The following is a 19,670-nucleotide window of genomic DNA, read 5'->3' on the forward strand; positions in this document are numbered from 1 at the left end:
TGTTCCAGTGCCCAATGACCCTTTCCGTGAAAATTTTTTTCCTGATGTCAAGCCTGAACCTCCCCTGGCGGAGCTTGAGGCCATTCCCTCTGGTCCTGTCCCCTGCCACTTGGGAGAAGCAGACAGCACCCTCCTCTCCACAACCTCCTTTTAGGTAGTTATAGAGAGCAATGAGGTCTCCCCTCAGCCTCCTCTTCTCCAGGCTAAACACCATCAGTGGCTTCTCTTGACGTTCAGATCCCGGCCCTCAGACCACTGCCAAAACCACCACCACGAGAACCCCAGCAGCAGTTTATCTGGTAGCACAAAGACTCTTAAAGTTAGCGTAGCAACCAGTTTCCCCAGAAAAACTAACCCACAGATTTTTTTCGACGATTTAGAGGAAACATCGTCGTGTCTGTATTCATACAGTGGGCACCTCGGTGGGCTTCTCCTAGAGCTTGTCTGCGGGATTGCTCAGAAAGAAAACCGGCCCAAACCGGAGACCACGCAGCCAGATCAGCCTCGTGGCCCGAGGAAGCTAAACTAGAGGGTGCAGGGGGACGCTTGGCGCTGGCAGCGATCACCGTAGGCCGGCCCTTCCTCCTCGCCCCTGGACACATGCGCCCGGAGCGGGGCGGGGAGGCCGCTGCCGGGGCCTGACCCGCCCCTCACGGCCCCCGCGGCGAGGGGGAGGGGGCGGAGGCAGGACCCGTTCCCTGCACCGCCATCGTTTCGAACCGCGTTCACGGCGGACGAGACGGAAGGCGCGGGCAGGGCGAGGCCCGCCCCGGGAGGAGGGCCCTGCAGCGGGGCGGGGGCGGGGCGGCTCCTTCCCCGTTAGCGTCACCGCCCCCCTACCCGCCTCGGGCCCGCCAGCGGCATGAGAGTAGTGGCTTTGATCAGGTAACGGGGTCGGCAAAGCTGGAGCGGTCCCTTTAGTCTGTTCGGCCTGGAGAAGGAGGAGACTGTGGGGAGACCTTCTCGCGCTCTGTAGCTTCCTCACGTGGGGGAAAGGGAGGAGCAGGTGCTGGGTTCGGAGCTCTGGACCCAAGGGAATGGCGGGAAGATGCCGGGGGAGGGTTAGGTTGGGCGTTGGGATAAGGTGCTTCACCCGCAGGGTGGGGGAGCGCTGGAACAGCTCCCTAAGGAAGCAGCCGGGGTACCAGGCCTGGCAGGATTCCATAAGCACTTAGCCAATGCCCTCAGGCCCACGGTGTGGATGTCCCGTGCAGGGACTGGAGGTGGACTCGATGATCCTGGTGGGTCCCTTCCAAGTCGAGACATTTCTGATTGCTGCTTTCCCCGTATTCCCGGAATGCTCGAGAACTACCGGGGTTTGGTTTAAAGACAAAACAAACAAGCAAACAAACAAACAGAAAGAGAACAACAAACTGAAAATCCACAGTTATTTTCCTCAGACGACCTGCTCCCCGTTATCCTGGTCTCCTGAGTGGGGGGAGCGACTGTGTCCCTGGGGATTCCGGGCCTCGGCCCCTCAGTTCAGGGAGTTCTGCTCATTTGCAGCTGAGTTTCCTGGTACTTTTCCTTTCCGAATATCTTAAACTCTCATAGAATAAATTTCCTGAACTTTTAGCAGTGGATTTTCCTAGTGTGCCTTTTGAGAGAGACTTCATTTTGCTCATTGTTAAAAAGATGTAGGTCACTCATTTAAATAGTTGCAGTTGGACACAGCCCTGGCTGTATTTCTCACATCCCCCCCCCCCCCCAACTGAGATTTGGTCACGACAATTTCAAGCCATTCCAAACGTCACCCAGAGAGTAAAAGCTAACACCAAATATTACCTGTTTTTTTCAAGATTTACGTAAATACAGAGTAGGAAAATAGCTTCGCTGCTTTTTCTTGTTTTATAGATAAGATTTTGTCTTCCAGATTTGTTTATATTCTTGAAGCAGAGGAATGTGTTAAAGGGCAGGATGAAATAAAATCCTAAATACAGGTTTCTAACATAATTGCTATTTTAATGGGCAATTTTACAAGGATGGATTTAGTTTCAGTAATAGTTTTAAGAAGAATTTTAAGGAGACATCAAAGCGTCTGAGATCTTTGTAACAGACCTAGCTTCAAAGATCAGAGGAGAAAAAGGGTATTTGAGAAGTTCTTCTTTTGAAAAGGTTGGGATTATATATAAAACTACTTTAACCTGTTTCTTTTTCTTCTAAAATGTTGGCCACGCTTAAAGTAGATAGTCTTGTTTCAAGGTGGTATTTATGGGGTAAGCCCTGTTTGTGCTTTATACCAAATGACAGACCTTTTAAAGCCCATCTTCTACCTAAAATACAATGTTTTTCAACTCTGTTAATTCTTCTAGTATTTTCTTGCTGTAAGTGGTTACACTTGTCAATAGAAAGGGATTTGGCTCAGAAGTCTTTTATGGGCCTGTATCTTTATGGTTACTTTTTTTTTTCCTATTAATTTTTTGTTTATAAGCCTACCTACAACATTGTCAAAAGTAGGCCTGACTGTGGCCTAACTTCTTACTGTTTTCCACAAAAAGGCCTTCTGTGGTGAGAACTGAGAGAAATTCCCAGGCTACCTCAGTACCTGCCTTCATCTCTCTTCTTAAAGCTGTTTTAATTCTCTTTTTTGTTACAGTCTATTAGACAGCAGACTCTGCTGAGTCTACCTCCTTTCTTCCACACCATGGCCTGTCAGGCCTTATTGGTCTTCACCATCGTATGTCTTACAGCTAGATTAGAACGCCTTGTAGGTAGGCACCATTTTGGGTTTTTTTTCTTGGTACAGTTAGTTTTTAGGGCCATGGTAACAGTAATACAAGAAATAAGTAACAATGCTGTATCATGTAATCCAGTAAGCACTCTACAAATAGTGATCAAGTAATCAGTGGTCAAATGTGGTAAATCTGAATGTAGCCTCATCCTAATGTGTCCTTCTTTTCGATTTAATTAATTGAAAAGATTAGTAGATCTATTCTAGTGTCCTTTTATTTTTTCATTTCTTTAAAAAAATAAATATTGAAATGCTCTAAGCAGCCCAGGCAATTATCCGCTGTCATTTTTCTGAAGTTGTGTTTGGAGTTGAAGTCAGAACTAGCGGAAGGCTTTTATTTTTTAAAATGAAGTAATTCAGAAAGAAAAGAGCCTTTGTCTCATTATGATTCAGTTAAGGCTGAAATTTCACATTATGAAGTGAATACTAAGTACGTTTTCAAGCTATCAAGCACAGTACCCAGATTTAATGAACTTTTTTAAAGTTGTTCTTTTTTTTGTCCATATATAGGTTAGAAGAAAGTTGCGTGTATACGTGAGAATACTGTGAGAGGTGGTACCTTGAATAGGAATCTTTATTATCATATTTATGTTTAATTTTATAGCACTGAAAGATAAGCATCTGCATTTCAAAAGTCTGTTAAGTACAAAAAGGTGGTGTGTTATTTATGATATTTCTACTCTAGATTTGGGTTATACAGCGAATTAAGGTCAGCATACAGAATTTTAGCATGGATAAAATCAGAAAGTGAGAGGAATAGCTGTGTGGTTACAGTCCTTTAATACATTTTCAAGCTCTTGCACATAGAGCTAGATAAAAGTGGGAACCTTACCTTGAAAATGCTGAAGATGTTTGTTAGTAATAGTGTAGTCACAAAGAAACTACAGGGAAACTGATTGTCTGTTGTAGCAAGGACTGCTTTTACTATCAGTTCTCCTGTCCATGTCTGAGTGACTCTAAGGCAAGAAGCAGTTTTACAAGATAGTCTAGATCTGTTCTCCAGTTCCCTCCCAGGACTGTTTTTTTGTGCTTTGGCATTTTAAAAGCTGCACAGAATATCGGAATGCAGTGGTAGATTGAAGGCTGCAAATCTGAATGTGACTTTTGTAAGCAATGTGTATTCTAGAGCACTCTTAGTTTATTGTTAGGCTATAATATTTATTTCAATAGTCTTTAAAAATCCATGAAAAACACAATATTTCATTTACACCAGGAGAGGAGGATTCTTTCCTCACCAGTAGTGGAAAAGGTTCCAGTAGACCTTGAATGAATGTCAAAAGTAATTGTATTGTCTGTGTTAAGAGTATCATCTCTTGGCTTCAGAGAAGAATACCATTCTGTTAATTTTTCTGCCTTTTTTAAAAATAGTAGTAATTATTTTTATTTGCGATTATATGCAATAAAAACTGTATGTTCGATGCTAAGTCAACTGAACATACAGCCTGTAATAATTACAGCTTTTGAGAATATGAAGTAACTTTAAAATGCTGAAACTTAAGGCTGAGTATCCCATGAAGGATAAATGCTATTCCTAACATGGTAGTCTTCATTTAAAAAGATTTCTGAGAAGTCTCTGGAGCAAATACTGTTGGTTTTTTTAATCCCAAGTTTCCTAATAATGAGTACAGAGAAATTAATCTCTGCAATAGAAGACAATCCTCATTCTGAAGAGAATCTGGTGTAAGTGGCTGTTTTTCATGGAACCTCTCAAATTAGTAATATGATACAGAACTGGATATGTTCTTTGTGGATACTATATGTAGACATTATACATACATAGTAAATGTATGGTGAAATCATCCAATACTGCTAGTATTTTGCCACTTTTTTATTTCAAAATTTATAACCAGCTCTGATGTTAATTTTTAAGTAATTAGGCAAAAGTCATAAGGGGTAAAACTTACAGCAGTACTTTTAATTGCCACTATTTTCTATTTCTTACAGTGGTGGGAAGGACAGCTGTTATAATATGATGCAGTGTGTTGCTGCTGGGCATCAGATTGTTGCTCTAGCCAATTTAAGACCTGCTGAAAACACAGGTATGAAGGCCATGTTTCTTACAGGAGATTTTCTTTTCTTTTTTTTTTTTTTTACATTAGAAACAATGAGGCACAGCTGTATCTGAATTAAGCTCTTTAATGTGTTTGTATGTAGTTTTGCATTATTGAAGGGCAATCGAGAAGTCGTAAAAGGAGTAGAAAAAAGAAAATGGTATGGAGATGCATTACATGTTTTTTTCCTCAAAGGGGCAAAAAGCGCAACAAGATGAAGATGAGTAAAAGAAAGGCTTACATAATTTGAAAAAGGGAAAATACATATTCCTGCTAGTAAACAAAGGAATCACGCGAGTTCACTAGCACAGATAGAAAAAGGAGGTAGAAGGATATCATCTAGCAAAACAAATGCTGTATTTCTAGAAATGCTTTGAGCTCAGATAAACAATTTGATCTACCAAAAATATGCAGGTTTGCTGCTACTCATTCATTTTTAACCTTGTGTATATTCCTCTATTATTCTAGACCAGCATTTGTGAACTAGAATGAGGAACAGATCGCAACCTTGATGCATTTTTTTTCTGACTTTTTCCTTCCTTTTAGCTTGGGCCAGCTTTCTGATCAGTTCCTTATTGGCTGCATGTAGCCTTACCTCTGTGAAAGGCAATGAGAGAAACTCTGGTAGTCTAAGTCAGTGGTGATGTGAGCGGGTGAACTGAGTACTTTTTTGTTGGACTAGAGCATAAATTGAACTTGGAAAGGAAGTGAGTTTTTTCCCAACTGGTAATGGAAAATGTTTAAGTATGTTAACATAGGTTAACTGTTCAACATATGTTGAACAATTAACTGTGGTATCTGGTGACTGTATGGTAAGAAGATAGACAGAGAAAGTGAAGGAAAAAAGGAGCTGCCATCACAAATGAGTCAGATGGAACTGGCAAATCCTAGGGAGTACAGGAAAAAATTGTTTTCTGGGTAGCTAGGGTATAATAATCTCTAATCTTCTTGAAATACGTTGTCTTTAAAGTAATTTATCCACATCAGAAATGTAGAATATTGTCATTAAAATCATAAAATGCTCTCTTTAAGTGTGTAGTTGGAAATTTTGTGGAAGTTAATTGAGGTGCTTCAGGCAACAGCAGATTCTGTGCCATTCATTTTATTTTATCATGTACCACTGTTGCCTGGAGAGTCTCAATTAATAAAGAAACTATGTATTCTGAACTGAGTATCAGTTTAAAGACCTTGTCATATTCATATATGCTGAAAAACACTGAGTTTTCTTTTAAAGCAACTCTTCTAGTGTAGGTTGGCTAGTTGTAATTATGGGTTTAGATTTGCATATTTTGAGTAAAAGTATATCTGTTGTATGGCATCAAATGAAACATGACCTAATTGTTACATGACAGATAAGTTATCGTGATCAATGTTACAGAGCTTTCTCTCTGCAAGATGTGCTATGCAGGTAGACAGCAGAGATGCTTGATATGTCTGTGTAAATTTAGAGAAATTCCAATCTTACAAGATAGCATGAAAATAGTGAACTATATTAGCTTTTAATAAATGAAGTAATTTTGCCAATAGTGGCATATTGCTTTATCAATCTGTTTGAAAAATTGTCTGAAAGTTGTATATGTGAACTGTTTATCAGTTAGTTTAAGATTTAATTCTAATCCATAATGTCTGCGTTTTAGCTGATTTTTTTTGTCTGTTAGCTACCAACTGTTTGTAAGAAAATCCAGTTAATATTTTCTCGCAGTTAAGGGAATAGCAGCAATGAGTTAATGTAATTTCGAGGTTAATTTTTAAAAGGAGTAAAGGTAAAAAGGGTCTGGGTATTGTAACAGAATTCCTTTTCTTTTTGTATATTAAGCAATGACAAAACATTGTAGCAGTCTACTTCTATTTTACTTAAGCTAAAATGATATCCTCTTCTTCCTTGATGATCATGATAACAATTTTATCAGTAAAGGCTTTGGAAATTTTGATTGCCTATTGGTTATTCTCAGTATTGCAGTGCATTCCAAATTTCTTGCTCTGAGTATGTTGAAATGCGTCTGGGTTTGTGCTTCTGAACTGCGTTCCTATTTAAATTACCATATAAATAGGAACAGGATTGGATCATTACGAGATTTTTGGATGAAGCAGGGAGGAACACTAAAGAAAAAAATAGATGCCACAATTTCCAAATAGGCAGCATATTTGTGACAGATGTCTTCCTCTCTATATGTCTGTTGGGTGGAGAAATCTATTTTTTTTTCCTTCCCATGTTTATAGAGGTATTCTCACCAAATATATGTTTGTAAACTGGAAAATATTAACATTTAGATTCTCTCAGTGCTTTGTAGTATTATGATTATCTGTAATTGTTGAAATAATGTACCTAATATGGTTGTTTAATTGTGGCAGGGCACACTGACGAGTTGGACAGCTATATGTATCAGACTGTAGGACACCATGCCATTGACCTATATGCCGATGCGTTGGATTTGCCACTCTATCGTGGTTTCATAAAGGGTACCAGTGTAAATACTGGAAGAGTGTATACCACATGTCAGGAAGATGAGGTTGAAGACCTTTACCACCTCTTGAAACTTGTTAAGGTATGCTGGATGTAAAGAATGAAAGACTTCGGGACAATTGTATTACTAAACTAATTTATGAATTTAAGTAAATGGTCCACTTAGGTGTTTGAGGAGAGCTTAGAGAAAAAAATTGAACACTTCTGCAAGTTTTATTTCTATTTCTTTGTTCTTCCTGGCACTGTAAATATATAGTGTAACTTCATCGCTTTTCCCTCAATGTGAATCAGAGTTATTAATCCTCATTTCAAGCCAAAACCTTGTTCTGATTTAATAAAAGTACCTGTAACAAGTGCTCGGCATATACTACAAAAATATAGTTGTAAAACTTATCAATAAATAAAATATTTAGGTAGTTTCATATTTGAAATAATGCATTGCTTGATTACTGGAATGATAGATCATTTGGGTTTTGTGCATTTATCAGTGTACGGAAAGTAATGTATAGACATTTCCATTTGTATGCACTTACGCTTTGTAAACTGGAATCTGTTATTTTTTGTATGTTGCAGATCATTCACAAAGTATTATAGAATATTTTACAATGCTTGTTTTGATTGTGGTAGCCTTGTAACTATAGTATAATATGTCACATAATAACAATAATATATATCTACAAAAAAAGGATATAATGAGCTTATTTCTTAAAATGCTTGCCATTTACTTCATTCTTTTCGAAAGTTTTTTGTGTGGTGTTTTATTTTTCACCAGAATCTTTTTGAAATCAATACGAAACCTCTCTTTGACTCCAGAGGTTTTACACAAAGTTTGAGTGAACATGCTTTGTCTTTTCCAGTTAATTGTGTACACTACTAAAACAATACGATGTTCAGAAAATCATATTAATTGCTATTTTAATAAAAGTAAATGCATATTGAATTTTGTTGATCAAACTGGTACACTACTTCCTGATACTTCAGCTAAAGATATTTTTAGTTTTAAATTCAGGTATTGAACATTTTCTAGCTCCCTTTCCTCCATTGAAATGAGAATTGAGATTCATGAATATAAAAGCTTCAGGATTATTCCTTGTTCAATTTTAGAACAATTAACCTGCAAGTAAGACCAAAGAATGTTTAGGTACAGGGTGCTTCCTGAACCATGCTGGAATCAAATGCCACATCTAAACATTTTTGGCAAGGAAATTTTGTTTGTCTAAAGTAAAATCAAGTTCACACAATAAGTTGGAGTATGAGGCTACAAAACAGGACAACAGTGCATCTAGACTGCATGGCCTCAGGTTGCACCAGTGGAGGTTTAGATTGGGTATTAGGAAAAATATATTCACCAAAAGAGTTGTCAAGCACTGGAACAGGTGGCCCAGGGAAGTGATGAAGTCACCGTCACTGGAGGTAGTTAAAAGATGTGTAGTTGTGGTGCTTAGGGACATAGTTTATTGGTGGACTTGGCGGTTTTAGGTTTACAGTTGGATTCAGTGATTTTAAGGGTCTTCTCCACACTACTGGTTCTGTGGTTGTGCTCTAAAGTGATTCACAGACATTTTAAATGGAATGAGCATATCATGCAGTACAGGAATTGAAAGAATCAGTTTTGAACTGTGATAGCATTAGAAATTAGGACTAGTATATGCTGTCTCTTAAAACTGCATGCTAACAGCTTTCTGCTGCTGAGTACGATAATAAATTACTGATCGATTTAATTAAAAATCGGCAGATTAGTGGCAATTAAGATGGTACTTCCTTTTTTATTTTTGCTGTCTTTGGAGGAATGGATGCCTGACATAAATAGATGCTAATGTTAAATCTTGGCAACTGCTGCTTTGGAAGTGTGCACATGATAATAATAACTGTAGTTGAAAGAGGTGTTACAAAGTTGTCTGCAACTAAATAACTATCGTTCCTATATAGAATATTAATTCCACTATATGATATTTTAAAGACATAAATATTAACAATATACTGCCTTTATGTTAGAGTTTGAATAAACATGCCTTTACAGTCAAATGTATCTATGAAATTCTGGTGCAAAATTATCAGGCAGATGTAGACTACAGGAGCTGTAATTCTTTGGTTTTTTTAGGTTAAAGAAAGACATGAAAATTTTTATTTTGTATGCTAACAATAGTTTTGAAAGCTTTCTGTTTTTATTTTTTCGCATTTATTTATAACTGCAGTTTTGTAGCATAACTATGTAAGTCTAAATCACTGAGGATTTTGCTTAAGGATTTTTTTTTTTACCCAGATGTTAGTAGTTTTAAACAGAGAACTCAATTTGCATTCTTTAGAAGGGAGGGGAGGAATTCTGTGGAAGCTGTAGAAGCCTTGTCAAAACGCGTCCTTGAGTGGTCATAATTTGAAAACACTGGTCAAACTAACAGCTCTGGTTTTCTGTCAAATAGTTTGGGCCCAAGAGGACAGGAAAAATATGCCTAGATCAAAATCACAGTGTGTCTTACATTCAGTTTGTAAAGAATGCTTGTATTGAAAGTACTTCTGTAGTAGTAAACAATTAAAACGAAATACATTTGAAAAACTAGTATGAATTCAAAAGTATTTGTTGTTTTTAAAACAGTGTTAGGAGAACAAGATTTCTGAAAAGTTAAATGTTCCCCTGCAGTGCTGGGAAACCCAGGACAACAATCCAGGTCTAGTTCACAGGACTTGGAAAGAGGAATTGAATGCTGGTGATTGTAAATCTGATAATTTTATTGTCACAAACCCAGATGACTGGTGGGTGTAAAAGAAATTTATATTTATTTTTTAGTTGCCTGATGCCCTGTTTTAGATTCTGTTTTCAATACAGGTTGTGAATTGTATCAGAGTATTTATATGATGTCTGCAAGTATGTTGCTATGCAGTCCGCATCTTATAGTAGAATATTTACTTTGTGAGACAATCCTGAACTCCCAGGCATAATTTCATCTACTCTTCGTGTTACTGAATAAGGATTGTTGCTGCCTTTGTTTGTCTGCGTTTGTTGCTTTGCATGTTGGAGTTTTTTTTCCAGCAAAGCATTTAAGCACTAGTTTCTTAGTTATCTGAATTAACCTTCAGGGTTTTATGGGGGCACTGTCTTTGAAACCAGGAAATGCATGGGTAAACTGTGTTTCTTTCCCTATAGTGGCTGGAAAGGCTGGAGCATGGAGGCATTTTTATGAAACTTTAGGACAACATACTTCTCAATATAGGCATATTTAATCACTTTCTCCCCTTTTCAGTGTAATTGTGATCTTGTCCAGATAATACATCGATATTCTATGCAAGCGCATACAGAAGTGGTATTGGATAGGTTGAATATTGGATTGTTTTCTCTATCTCATGGGCTATGGCTAAACTTCCATTTAGGGCAATCCCAGCAGCTTCCATACTATACAAACTAAGGCAAGATAATTTGTTGCAGTTCTGGGACTCAGCAGACAGTTCTGTCCTTTTCCAATTTTATTGCCTTATCTATTCTGCTCTGTGAAAGCTTTCCCTTTGTTTGGTAAATTTCTACTGCTGGAGTAATTAATAGAACTTTTGATAAAATTTGGTTTTTTTCTTCTAGCTGTTTTTTCATCTTTTTCAATAACATTTTTCATTACTTGAGTTTTTTGAAATCAGTGTTTCAATAATTGGTTCTGTTTAAAGTGTCTTTGTAATATATTTCCCTGTGTTTATTATGAAGCATTCAGGTTGGTTTTCAGTCTTAATGTTATTTTTTTCTATCAGAGTTCCTTTGGTGGTGCACAGAACCCTCAAGCTTACAAAAAAAAACCCCAAAAAGCACACTTAAATGAATATATTGGATCTCAAGACTGAAGAATTATTAATTATGGTAGTATCTGTTGATCATAAGCTGAAAAATAAGAATTCATGCTTGATGTATTGGATGTATAAAACATTTGAATAGTATGTTCATGGCATTATTTCATTTCATCAGTAATGTGGAAGGGTAAAGAAAGAAAATTTATATTCCAAAATACTGTCACGTTCTCAAGCACTGATCTTAAAACTCAGTTACTAAGAATAAGTAAAATGCTTTCTAGGTATACCCACAAAGAGCTTATTAATACAGTGCGACTCCTGTATTTAATAGTTACTTTTTAAGGTTTAAGGATCATGATTTTTTTAAATGGATCCAGACTGATGTTTACTGAAGATGGGAGCTATTCACATCTAAGAGTTAAACTTGCAGTAGCTGTGTAATTTTAGATGTTATTTAAGACAATATTTTGTCTCAGACAAAGTACTTTTCTGAGCAGGTTCAAGTGGAATAGAGGCAACTTAGGTCATTATTCAGTGAAACTCCCTAACACTTGTGGTTCTCAGGAAACAGTTCTTCGGGGTTTGAGATGAATAGATTAAATACAAGGTTATTCGGTGGCCTTTGGATAGGGATAAATTCCCTCACAGAAGATAAAGCATGCAGTTCCTCATTATTGCTAGTACTCTTCTATGCTAAAAGAACAGTAGTCTTTTCACCCTTCTCCAGAATTTAGCTGCTGTGGCCGATGGATAAAGTGAGTTCTCGGTTTTGGTCTGATGACTGACTTTCTGTGGCTTTTCTACAGCCAAAGGACTAGATGGTCCCATCATGAAAAACACATGAATAAGTGTAACATAGCATTATACTGCATTGCTTCACTGTTTTCACTGTTACGAAATGCATTTAAAAGAGACAATGTATTTAGAAATAGTAATCTTGGATATTAGGTGTCCATTTTAATAAGCTCTGAGTAGTCCCTGTGACTTCAGTAGTAGTATTTACATGATAAAGACTAATCATGTACTCCTAACTCATACAGATAAGTTTGCAGATTTTCTTAGGAGTCTTAAAGATCTAAATGTTATTAGTTATGGAAATCTGATTGGCTTCAAGAATATGCAGTCTTAGGTCCTCAGCATGCTGTTCACTGAACTGGTTTTGCAGTTTATAAATTCAAACAAAGTGTAGCTTCCCCCCTCTTACTGATGGGATTCAGAGATTTCAGAAGTATGTAGTACGGACCTGTCCTAGTCATCATTTCCCATGTTTTCAGTTGAAGAAAATCTGATAGCTTCCCTGTTATGATTTATCTGTAGATGTATAGACTAATACCTCAATTTCTCAACATTTTTGACAAAGATTAAATTATAGGAAAAGGTATTTGTCATTGTGTTGAATTTCTGAAATAATCCTTCAGCCTTAATGTTTTCCTATACACGTTAAGATTATTGCAAATCAAGAATATTGTGCCCTTGATATTTTGATAGATTAGCTTTCTGTATAATTCAGGAACTGAAACATAGATGTTATGTACAGCAAGTGAAATTAGAACATCAATATTAAAAAAAAATTTTAAAAAAATTCAGTCCTCAATTAGTGAGAACAGTGATAGATAATACAATGGTATTTATTTTTGGGGCCCTCTACCTACTTATGTTGATTAGAATAACATGAGTTCACATCTCTTAGAACATTACTTTTTTTGTGGTTCGATGTGAAAGTTAAATGTGAACTTTTAGAAACTGTATGAAATGGCCACCTACACTGACAAGAAATAGTTAACTGTGCTTCTTGCTTCTTTATAAAGTAAATTTTTTTTTGAGACAAAACATTTGCTGTATTTTTTTCCTGTGGCAAAGACTTAAGTTCCTCTGCTTTTTATAATTACTACATTTTTATCTGTGAGAATTCGGATTGTCACTTTACACTCATTATGTTCAAAGATTTTTGGCTTTTAATCAACTTATTTTTTCTTTTAATTCTGGAGTGGAGCTCCATAGAGCTCATTCCTCCAGCTAGAGGATGACCATTGTCATCAGCATTTAATAAGAGTGGTAATTAAGTGGAGAGGGTAAGAAGTTATTGCATAGTTAGCAGTATCATGTTCCGTTTATAAGATGGGGATTTGTTTAGTGTTTTTTTGGGTTTTTTTAGTTTGAATTTTAAAATGAGATGGGAGCAAGGAAATCTTTTAATTGACAGGATGCCTGTAATTCTCAATGTCTTATCTGTGCTACTCAGGAGTGGTCGATTTTTTTTTCCAGAAAGGGATCTTGAGCAACATCTCTGAGATAGTTTTTACTGTGAGAAATGTTGAGCTTTATATAAACAAAAAAGTCGCTGTATTTCTCCCTGTTAGGTGTGTGGAGTTGTTTTTACTCACTCTCAGTCTTGTTGTGTTAATATTGAATAAGCAGAGACAGTCTGGTGGTGAAAGATGGTGGGTGAGCCTGAGGGCTTGTTCTGGTCAGCTTTAAACCTCTGATTGCCAGGTCTTCCTAATTTCCCATTTCCAGGGCATCTCTAGTGTGACCTTGCCTGCCGAATATGATGTTCTGGGTTGCAAGATTCTCACATGCATTTGGATATGGGCAGCCAGGCATTGTTTACAGGACGCCAAATGAACCGTGCACTCGCAGCAAGTTTGATAAACACACATTTCCTCCTTTTATCAGTGAGATTGCAGAACGTGAAGTATGAGTTTCCAGTTTTACTCATTCCCTTCAAACCTTTTCCTGTTTAAAGACTGAATCTAGCTAATTGGATGATGATACATCCTTAGATTTTGTTTTGCTTTTTTTTGTTATTGTTGTTGTGAATTCTACTTACTGGTCACTGACACTTTATTTCAATGCCTACCTTGACCAGGTTTGGCAGACTTTCAGATAAAAGCTTTCCATTTGTTCAGCACAGAAAAGGTTCATCCCTGTCAATGTAAAGTGAATGCTAATTAACAGTAATGACTTCTAATCACTTTGCTTTTATACTGCTTCAGGAGCACTGCTATTATCCGATGTAGTTAAGTGAAATGCTTGTATATGAATCAACAATGCTGTATTTCTTCTCACAGCTATTGCTCCTAATCAAGCTTTGAATAAATTATGATAGTAAAAATGGTTTTAATGTGCTGTATTGCAGGGGGAGAAAAGAACTTCAAATATCTTGTTAGATTTCTTGAATATTTAGAGAGTTATCTATTAACATTTTGGCATTCAGTATTGTAGTTAAATGGAAAAATACATTAAAATGTTTAAGTCTATTTTGTAAATGTTATCAAAACTTTTTTCATGGTTTGAATTTTATTTAAATGACATGCATAGACTCAGTAGCCTCACTAAAAGCCCCATTTGGATCCAGTTGCACATCTGTAGGAATGAACTACAAGATTTCTGAGATAAAATGCATTTAAATTTTACATAAAAAAATACAACTTAACTTGAGAATTTCACCTGTTTTAGCCTAGTGCTACAGTATATATTTATTAGATTAGCAGGCATTTCTTTTATCTGTGTATTTAACTGTTAGTTGTGTTTGCGTGGATACAATCTGCCTGCCTGCGGTCATATACGCTTCAAAAAGGAGTGTTAAAATAATTCTATTGAAATTTTATTAATATCTGGAAATGATAAAATAAGATGAAACTTTATTTTTGGAAAGCTAGACTGTCAAAACCAATGCTTATAAAAACCAAGAGCTAAACAGATTACTAGACTGGAACTATGTTCAGAAATTTTAAAATAATTCTGATTTAGAAAGAGAATTAGGCTAAAGACAGACTATGCATGAATTTGAAATTTAGTAAAATTTTCCACTTAACATTGAACACACACGGCCTGTTTGAAAGCCAAAGATGGCAAAACCTAGACTAAACCAGTTTCTGATGTTCAGGTCAGTTTTTGTTACTATTTATCTTTTATTAACAAGTTGCTTGCAACAATAACTTAAACTGCTTACAAGGAATGTAGGTCTTGCTTGGGAATATATTTCTGTTGTCCAGTCTTGCAATTTTAAAAAAAAAGCAAGCAAATGACAAGAAAACCCCTGGATTTTCATTTTCTGTGGCAGTTTCATTTCATGTAGTACCTCTTTCTATGCATGGTTAGAAATACAATTCCCCTACAGTTACCATCACAATTCCTATGTGTATGGATGTGAGTGAGTATCCACAGGCACTGTCTGTGGTTTTGTTTTTGTTCGTTCATTAACATAGCTGTATTTTGTTTGCTTGAGAATCTTATCTATTAACATTAATTCGTTGGTTTATTATGAAGTTATTACCCAACTTAATTTGAAAATAGCTTCCATGTAGCCTTTCCTCTTTAAATGTGAATTTGAGAATTATAGAAGTCCTATGTTTTTTGCTGTAGTGCTGTTAAACATGCTGCTTGTGGGTTTTGCCACCAGATTGTTGAAAAAGAGCAGCACCTTTCTTCTCTACAGTTTGATTTAAATAGATAGTACTATCCATATCTTATTTCAGTACTTTGGTTTCTTGCTTGGCATCTTCATCATGCTTTTTAAGGATAAAAATGAAAAATATGAAAAATTAATTATATTTCCCTGTGCTGAGGTAACTGGCTGCTTTATATTATTTACACTTCTCATTAGGCAATGGTAATATATGTTTTAAAATTTATTAGTGTTTAATGAAGTGTATCCAGGATAGGTGAGCTTTCATATAAATTAGGAGTAAAACATTTATCAAATTTGTCTTCATAAATATTCTTATCTCTGAATCTTGTTCTTTGTCTATAAATAATTTTGCCTTCTTCTACAATCACTAAGTTATTTAAGCTGACTTATTAAACACTCTTCCCCCACCCCTCCACCCGCCCCCCACTCCTTGACAGGAATGTCATACCTATAGCAATTGCATGGTTACATTATTTTCAACTGGACATATACTGTTTCTGATCAGTATACTTAAAGGTAGTTCAGATTTCATTTGGTTTTATATGGTAGCAATGTTACCATTTTGAAAAAATAGAAATTACTTATTTTTAACTGTCATTATGAAAAAGAATAAAACAGAACTGGCCTTTTAATGCTGTATAAAAAGACTGTACAGTATGGAGCTATTCTTTCTGTTGATAAATTCTGCCTGTGGAAGAATTGCATAACAGTCGTCACTCATTTTCATATTGATTATGAGTGGGATTCCAGTAATAGGTTGCTGTTTGCAAAGGATAAGGCGGTGCTATGATTAGTTACCTTTTACATGTGAAGTGCTACAAAGGAAAATGCCAAAGTGTGCACTGCAGTATTCCTGTCAGCTTGACAGTCTGTTATGTGAACTTTTTTTTCAGTCCATTTTCCTTCAGAAATACAGCTGCAGTCTTTTTGCCTTATTATTGTCTTAGGTTTAGTGCATTTGCATGCTCTCCTAACTCCAGGTTCTTTCTTTAGTTAGTTATGTTCCTGACAGTCTTCTGTTCTTGGGCCCTGTCACTATTGTAACTCTTGATAACTGATACAACAGTGCCCTCTGTAGTTTCTCCCTAATTGGTTACTTACATACAGCTGGTTTTGAGCTTTCAGGTAAGGAACAGGATGTTTAGACTTATTTATAGCTCAAACAAAAGCTCTATTTTTCTTAAGAAAACATTTTTATTTTTCACTGACTGTTTTACTTGCAAGAAAGGGAATAAAAGAGACTGTTCTGAGTCATCTTTTAGGTTTATAAGCTCCCTTGTCATTATCTAGTGAAAATCTGAAATTTTATCAGGCATTCAAGGCAGTCGTTAAAACTGGATGGGGTTTTCTGAGTTATGTAGTCTTTCCTGAAGTTTTTATTTGAAGTGGAGCTTCAAACCAAAATAATTTTAAATTTACTTCCTTTATGGTTGCTACCTCTCCTAAACTAGGTCTTACATGATCTGCTGGGGACTGAAGACGTGTTCACTAGCAGAGTACCTAAGCTTTATTAATGATGTTGTTTTAATTCACGCAGTGACTGAAGTAATTGTTGTTCATTAGCATTGATTTGTCTCCAGAACTCATTTACAATTTAGATTTCTCTTTTACCTCATTATAGCTTAATATGCAAATAACTTTTTATTCTGTGTTTTCTGCAGAACTTGTTGGACTGTTTCCATACTGAACACACGTGTTCCCTACATTCATATACATGCACATGCACAATCGCATGCTGCCAATTAAATATTATAAACTACAATAAAAAAGCATGACCTTTGAAAAAATAAATGCTTTAACTACAATTAGTTTCTTCTGTAACAGCATCATAAAAGTCACTGTGTGAAAAGTTAAATGGTTTTATTTTATGACGGGCAGTGTTAATGTAGGTGTAGAACACACTCTTAATGCAGTTCTGTGAAATGAAAATCATAAGTCATTGCAGTAAATCATAGTTAATGATGTAACCATTGATGGCTATTCAAAACATTCCGGTATCTAATGATTTGTGTAACACACATGACTGCCCCCATGCCTTAGTTCGTTTGGAAAAGTACATAGATAAATACACCAGCTTACTGTTCCTTAAAATCATGTTTTCTGTGTAACAAGTGGTAAGAATTTTTGTGGAATAAATAGCATATCGCAAACCACTCCTTACAGTGTTTGAGATCTGCTAATAAATGATAATAAAGACTAAATTAAAATTAAGAGGTGAGATGCTTCAGCAGTACAATGTGTAGAAGCTTCGATTCTTTTTTTCTGCCTGTTTTATGGGTAATCTCTAGCATCTAGTTATATCACATCTTTACTTTTTACCATGAGATTTTATATACTGAAATGTTGCTGGAGGAAGCAACTATTATGGCATAATGTGCACTGGCTGATCCAGAAAATAGCCCATATCTACTAGCCATTAATATAAAACGATTACAGAAGTTAAGAAGGTGACCCATGTTTTTGAATAAAGCAACTATTATTCTGCTGGCAGAAAAGTAATGTTACATTTGGTCAAAATGACTTTGCTTCACTCGAAATGTAACTAAAACTGTGACTCAAGCTTAATTCTTGCACTGATTGCATAACTAATGCTAATCTTAAATACTGATTTTGTTTTAGTTTCATTTTTGTTAAGGAGATTCTTCATGCATGTGGGGGTTTTTTTTTGGTAAAACAAGTATTAATTTTTTCTACAATGTAGACAAACCATATAATTTTCTTGAAAGTTTACTTCATGGAGAAAGGGCAGAAATTATTAGGTGAAAAGGGGTAATAAAAGTTTCTACTTTAAAGTAAATAGTTACTTTAGCTATGAATTTAATATTCTTCAATGGAACTTTATCACAGTTCACTCTCTTCAGACAAATCTGCCATTCCGATCAGTAGGAATTTTGCTTAGAAAATTAATTCTTAATTAAAATAATGTTTTAATGAAGAAAACAAATATAGGTGATTTGTTATAAGTGTGATCTGGTTGGCAGTGAGGGAATGATGTAATTTTAAACTGCAGCCTTTGAGACAGGTAAGGTGCTGTCTATTTGGAAAAATTAATAAGGGCTATTTTTTTGCAATGAAACTACCAAATTAAGATTCAACATAATTAAAATAATGATAAATGTAAATTACATTATTGAAGATGATGAATTACAGCTTCTCTGTCTACTGAGGTCTGGCATGATTTACCTAGGCTGGGCAGTGACAGAGCAGCCACTGCAGATCCTCTCACGGAAAGTCCTGTTTAGTCCACATGCTTTTTTCTTTTTAGTTAAAATGTTGATGATTTCACCCCATCCTACAATCATTACCACAACCCCACCCCCAAAAATATACTGCACTTCTTTTCATGTAGTTGAATTATGTGATCCCTCTTTGAAATATTTGATGAAGGAGAATATATGTTTAAGGTAAATCTGTTGTTGAAAATTATTTTGGTTTTTTTTTCAAATAACTTGCTTAAGAACGATTACTAAAGAATTTACAAATATCCTTCAGTAAAATCTGAGCTAATGCAGGGTGGTTAAAGGTATTTCTTAAGGTCATCTTAATTTTTATTTCCAGTGTTTCTTTAACTGTGAAATACCAAAAGATGTGGAGACTGAATGTTGAGAATGTCTTTTGTGTAGAAAATAGTAAGCATCTACTCTAATTTACTTGGTTATCAGTTGCCTATGCTATAACAATAGTTATAAGTAGAAAAATAAATACTGCAGTCAAAAATGGAACATTATTTGATGTAACAAAAAGAAATACTGACTCTTGTCACTGAAGACATTTGTAAGAATCTTTATGTATGACCCCAGGTTGGTCTTTATGATTAAACGTAATTTTTAAGACTTCCTTTCTTAGGTTATCTTTTCAAAGACAATTTTTCTTCTGCCTTTCTTTCTGTGGAACTTAATCACATGAGAGAGAATCTTTCATGGCATTGTATTTTTACAGAAAAAAATAATAGTATTTAACTTGGTTACTTGGTGATGTGTTTTCATAACTATGTGAAGCATAGATAGTATTTTCAGAACTACTGTTAAGTGTCAGTAGATACTGAGGAGTCAGACACTGAAAACAAATGAACAGTCTTCCTTTGAAAGATTTTCTAATGCATCTGTTTGCTCTATGTTCCTGAGGTTTCTTCTTTTGCTGTCTTCTGTGCTGTCCAGAGCCCCCCCTTTTTTTTTATTTTCCTGTATTGTTTCCCCCTTTTTTTTTTGTTTTCCTCTATTGTTCTGCTTACACAGTGACTTG

At 35.9% G+C, this 19,670-nt stretch overlaps 1 protein-coding gene across 1 annotated transcript; it reads left to right on the top strand.

Annotated features, from left to right (window-relative positions):
- Positions 1-780: 780 nt before the first annotated feature.
- DPH6 (diphthamine biosynthesis 6) lies at positions 781-14,382 on the top strand. The gene is given in 6 exon segments (XM_069858357.1): positions 781-885; positions 4,676-4,770; positions 7,135-7,328; positions 13,532-13,571; positions 13,574-13,612; positions 13,615-14,382. Coding segments are annotated over 6 exon segments (492 nt in total). The 5' UTR covers positions 781-862; the 3' UTR covers positions 13,716-14,382.
- Positions 14,383-19,670: the final 5,288 nt, after the last annotated feature.

The sequence above is a fragment of the Phaenicophaeus curvirostris genome, chromosome 5 (assembly GCF_032191515.1).
Source record: "Phaenicophaeus curvirostris isolate KB17595 chromosome 5, BPBGC_Pcur_1.0, whole genome shotgun sequence".
Lineage (NCBI taxonomy): Eukaryota > Metazoa > Chordata > Aves > Cuculiformes > Cuculidae > Phaenicophaeus > Phaenicophaeus curvirostris.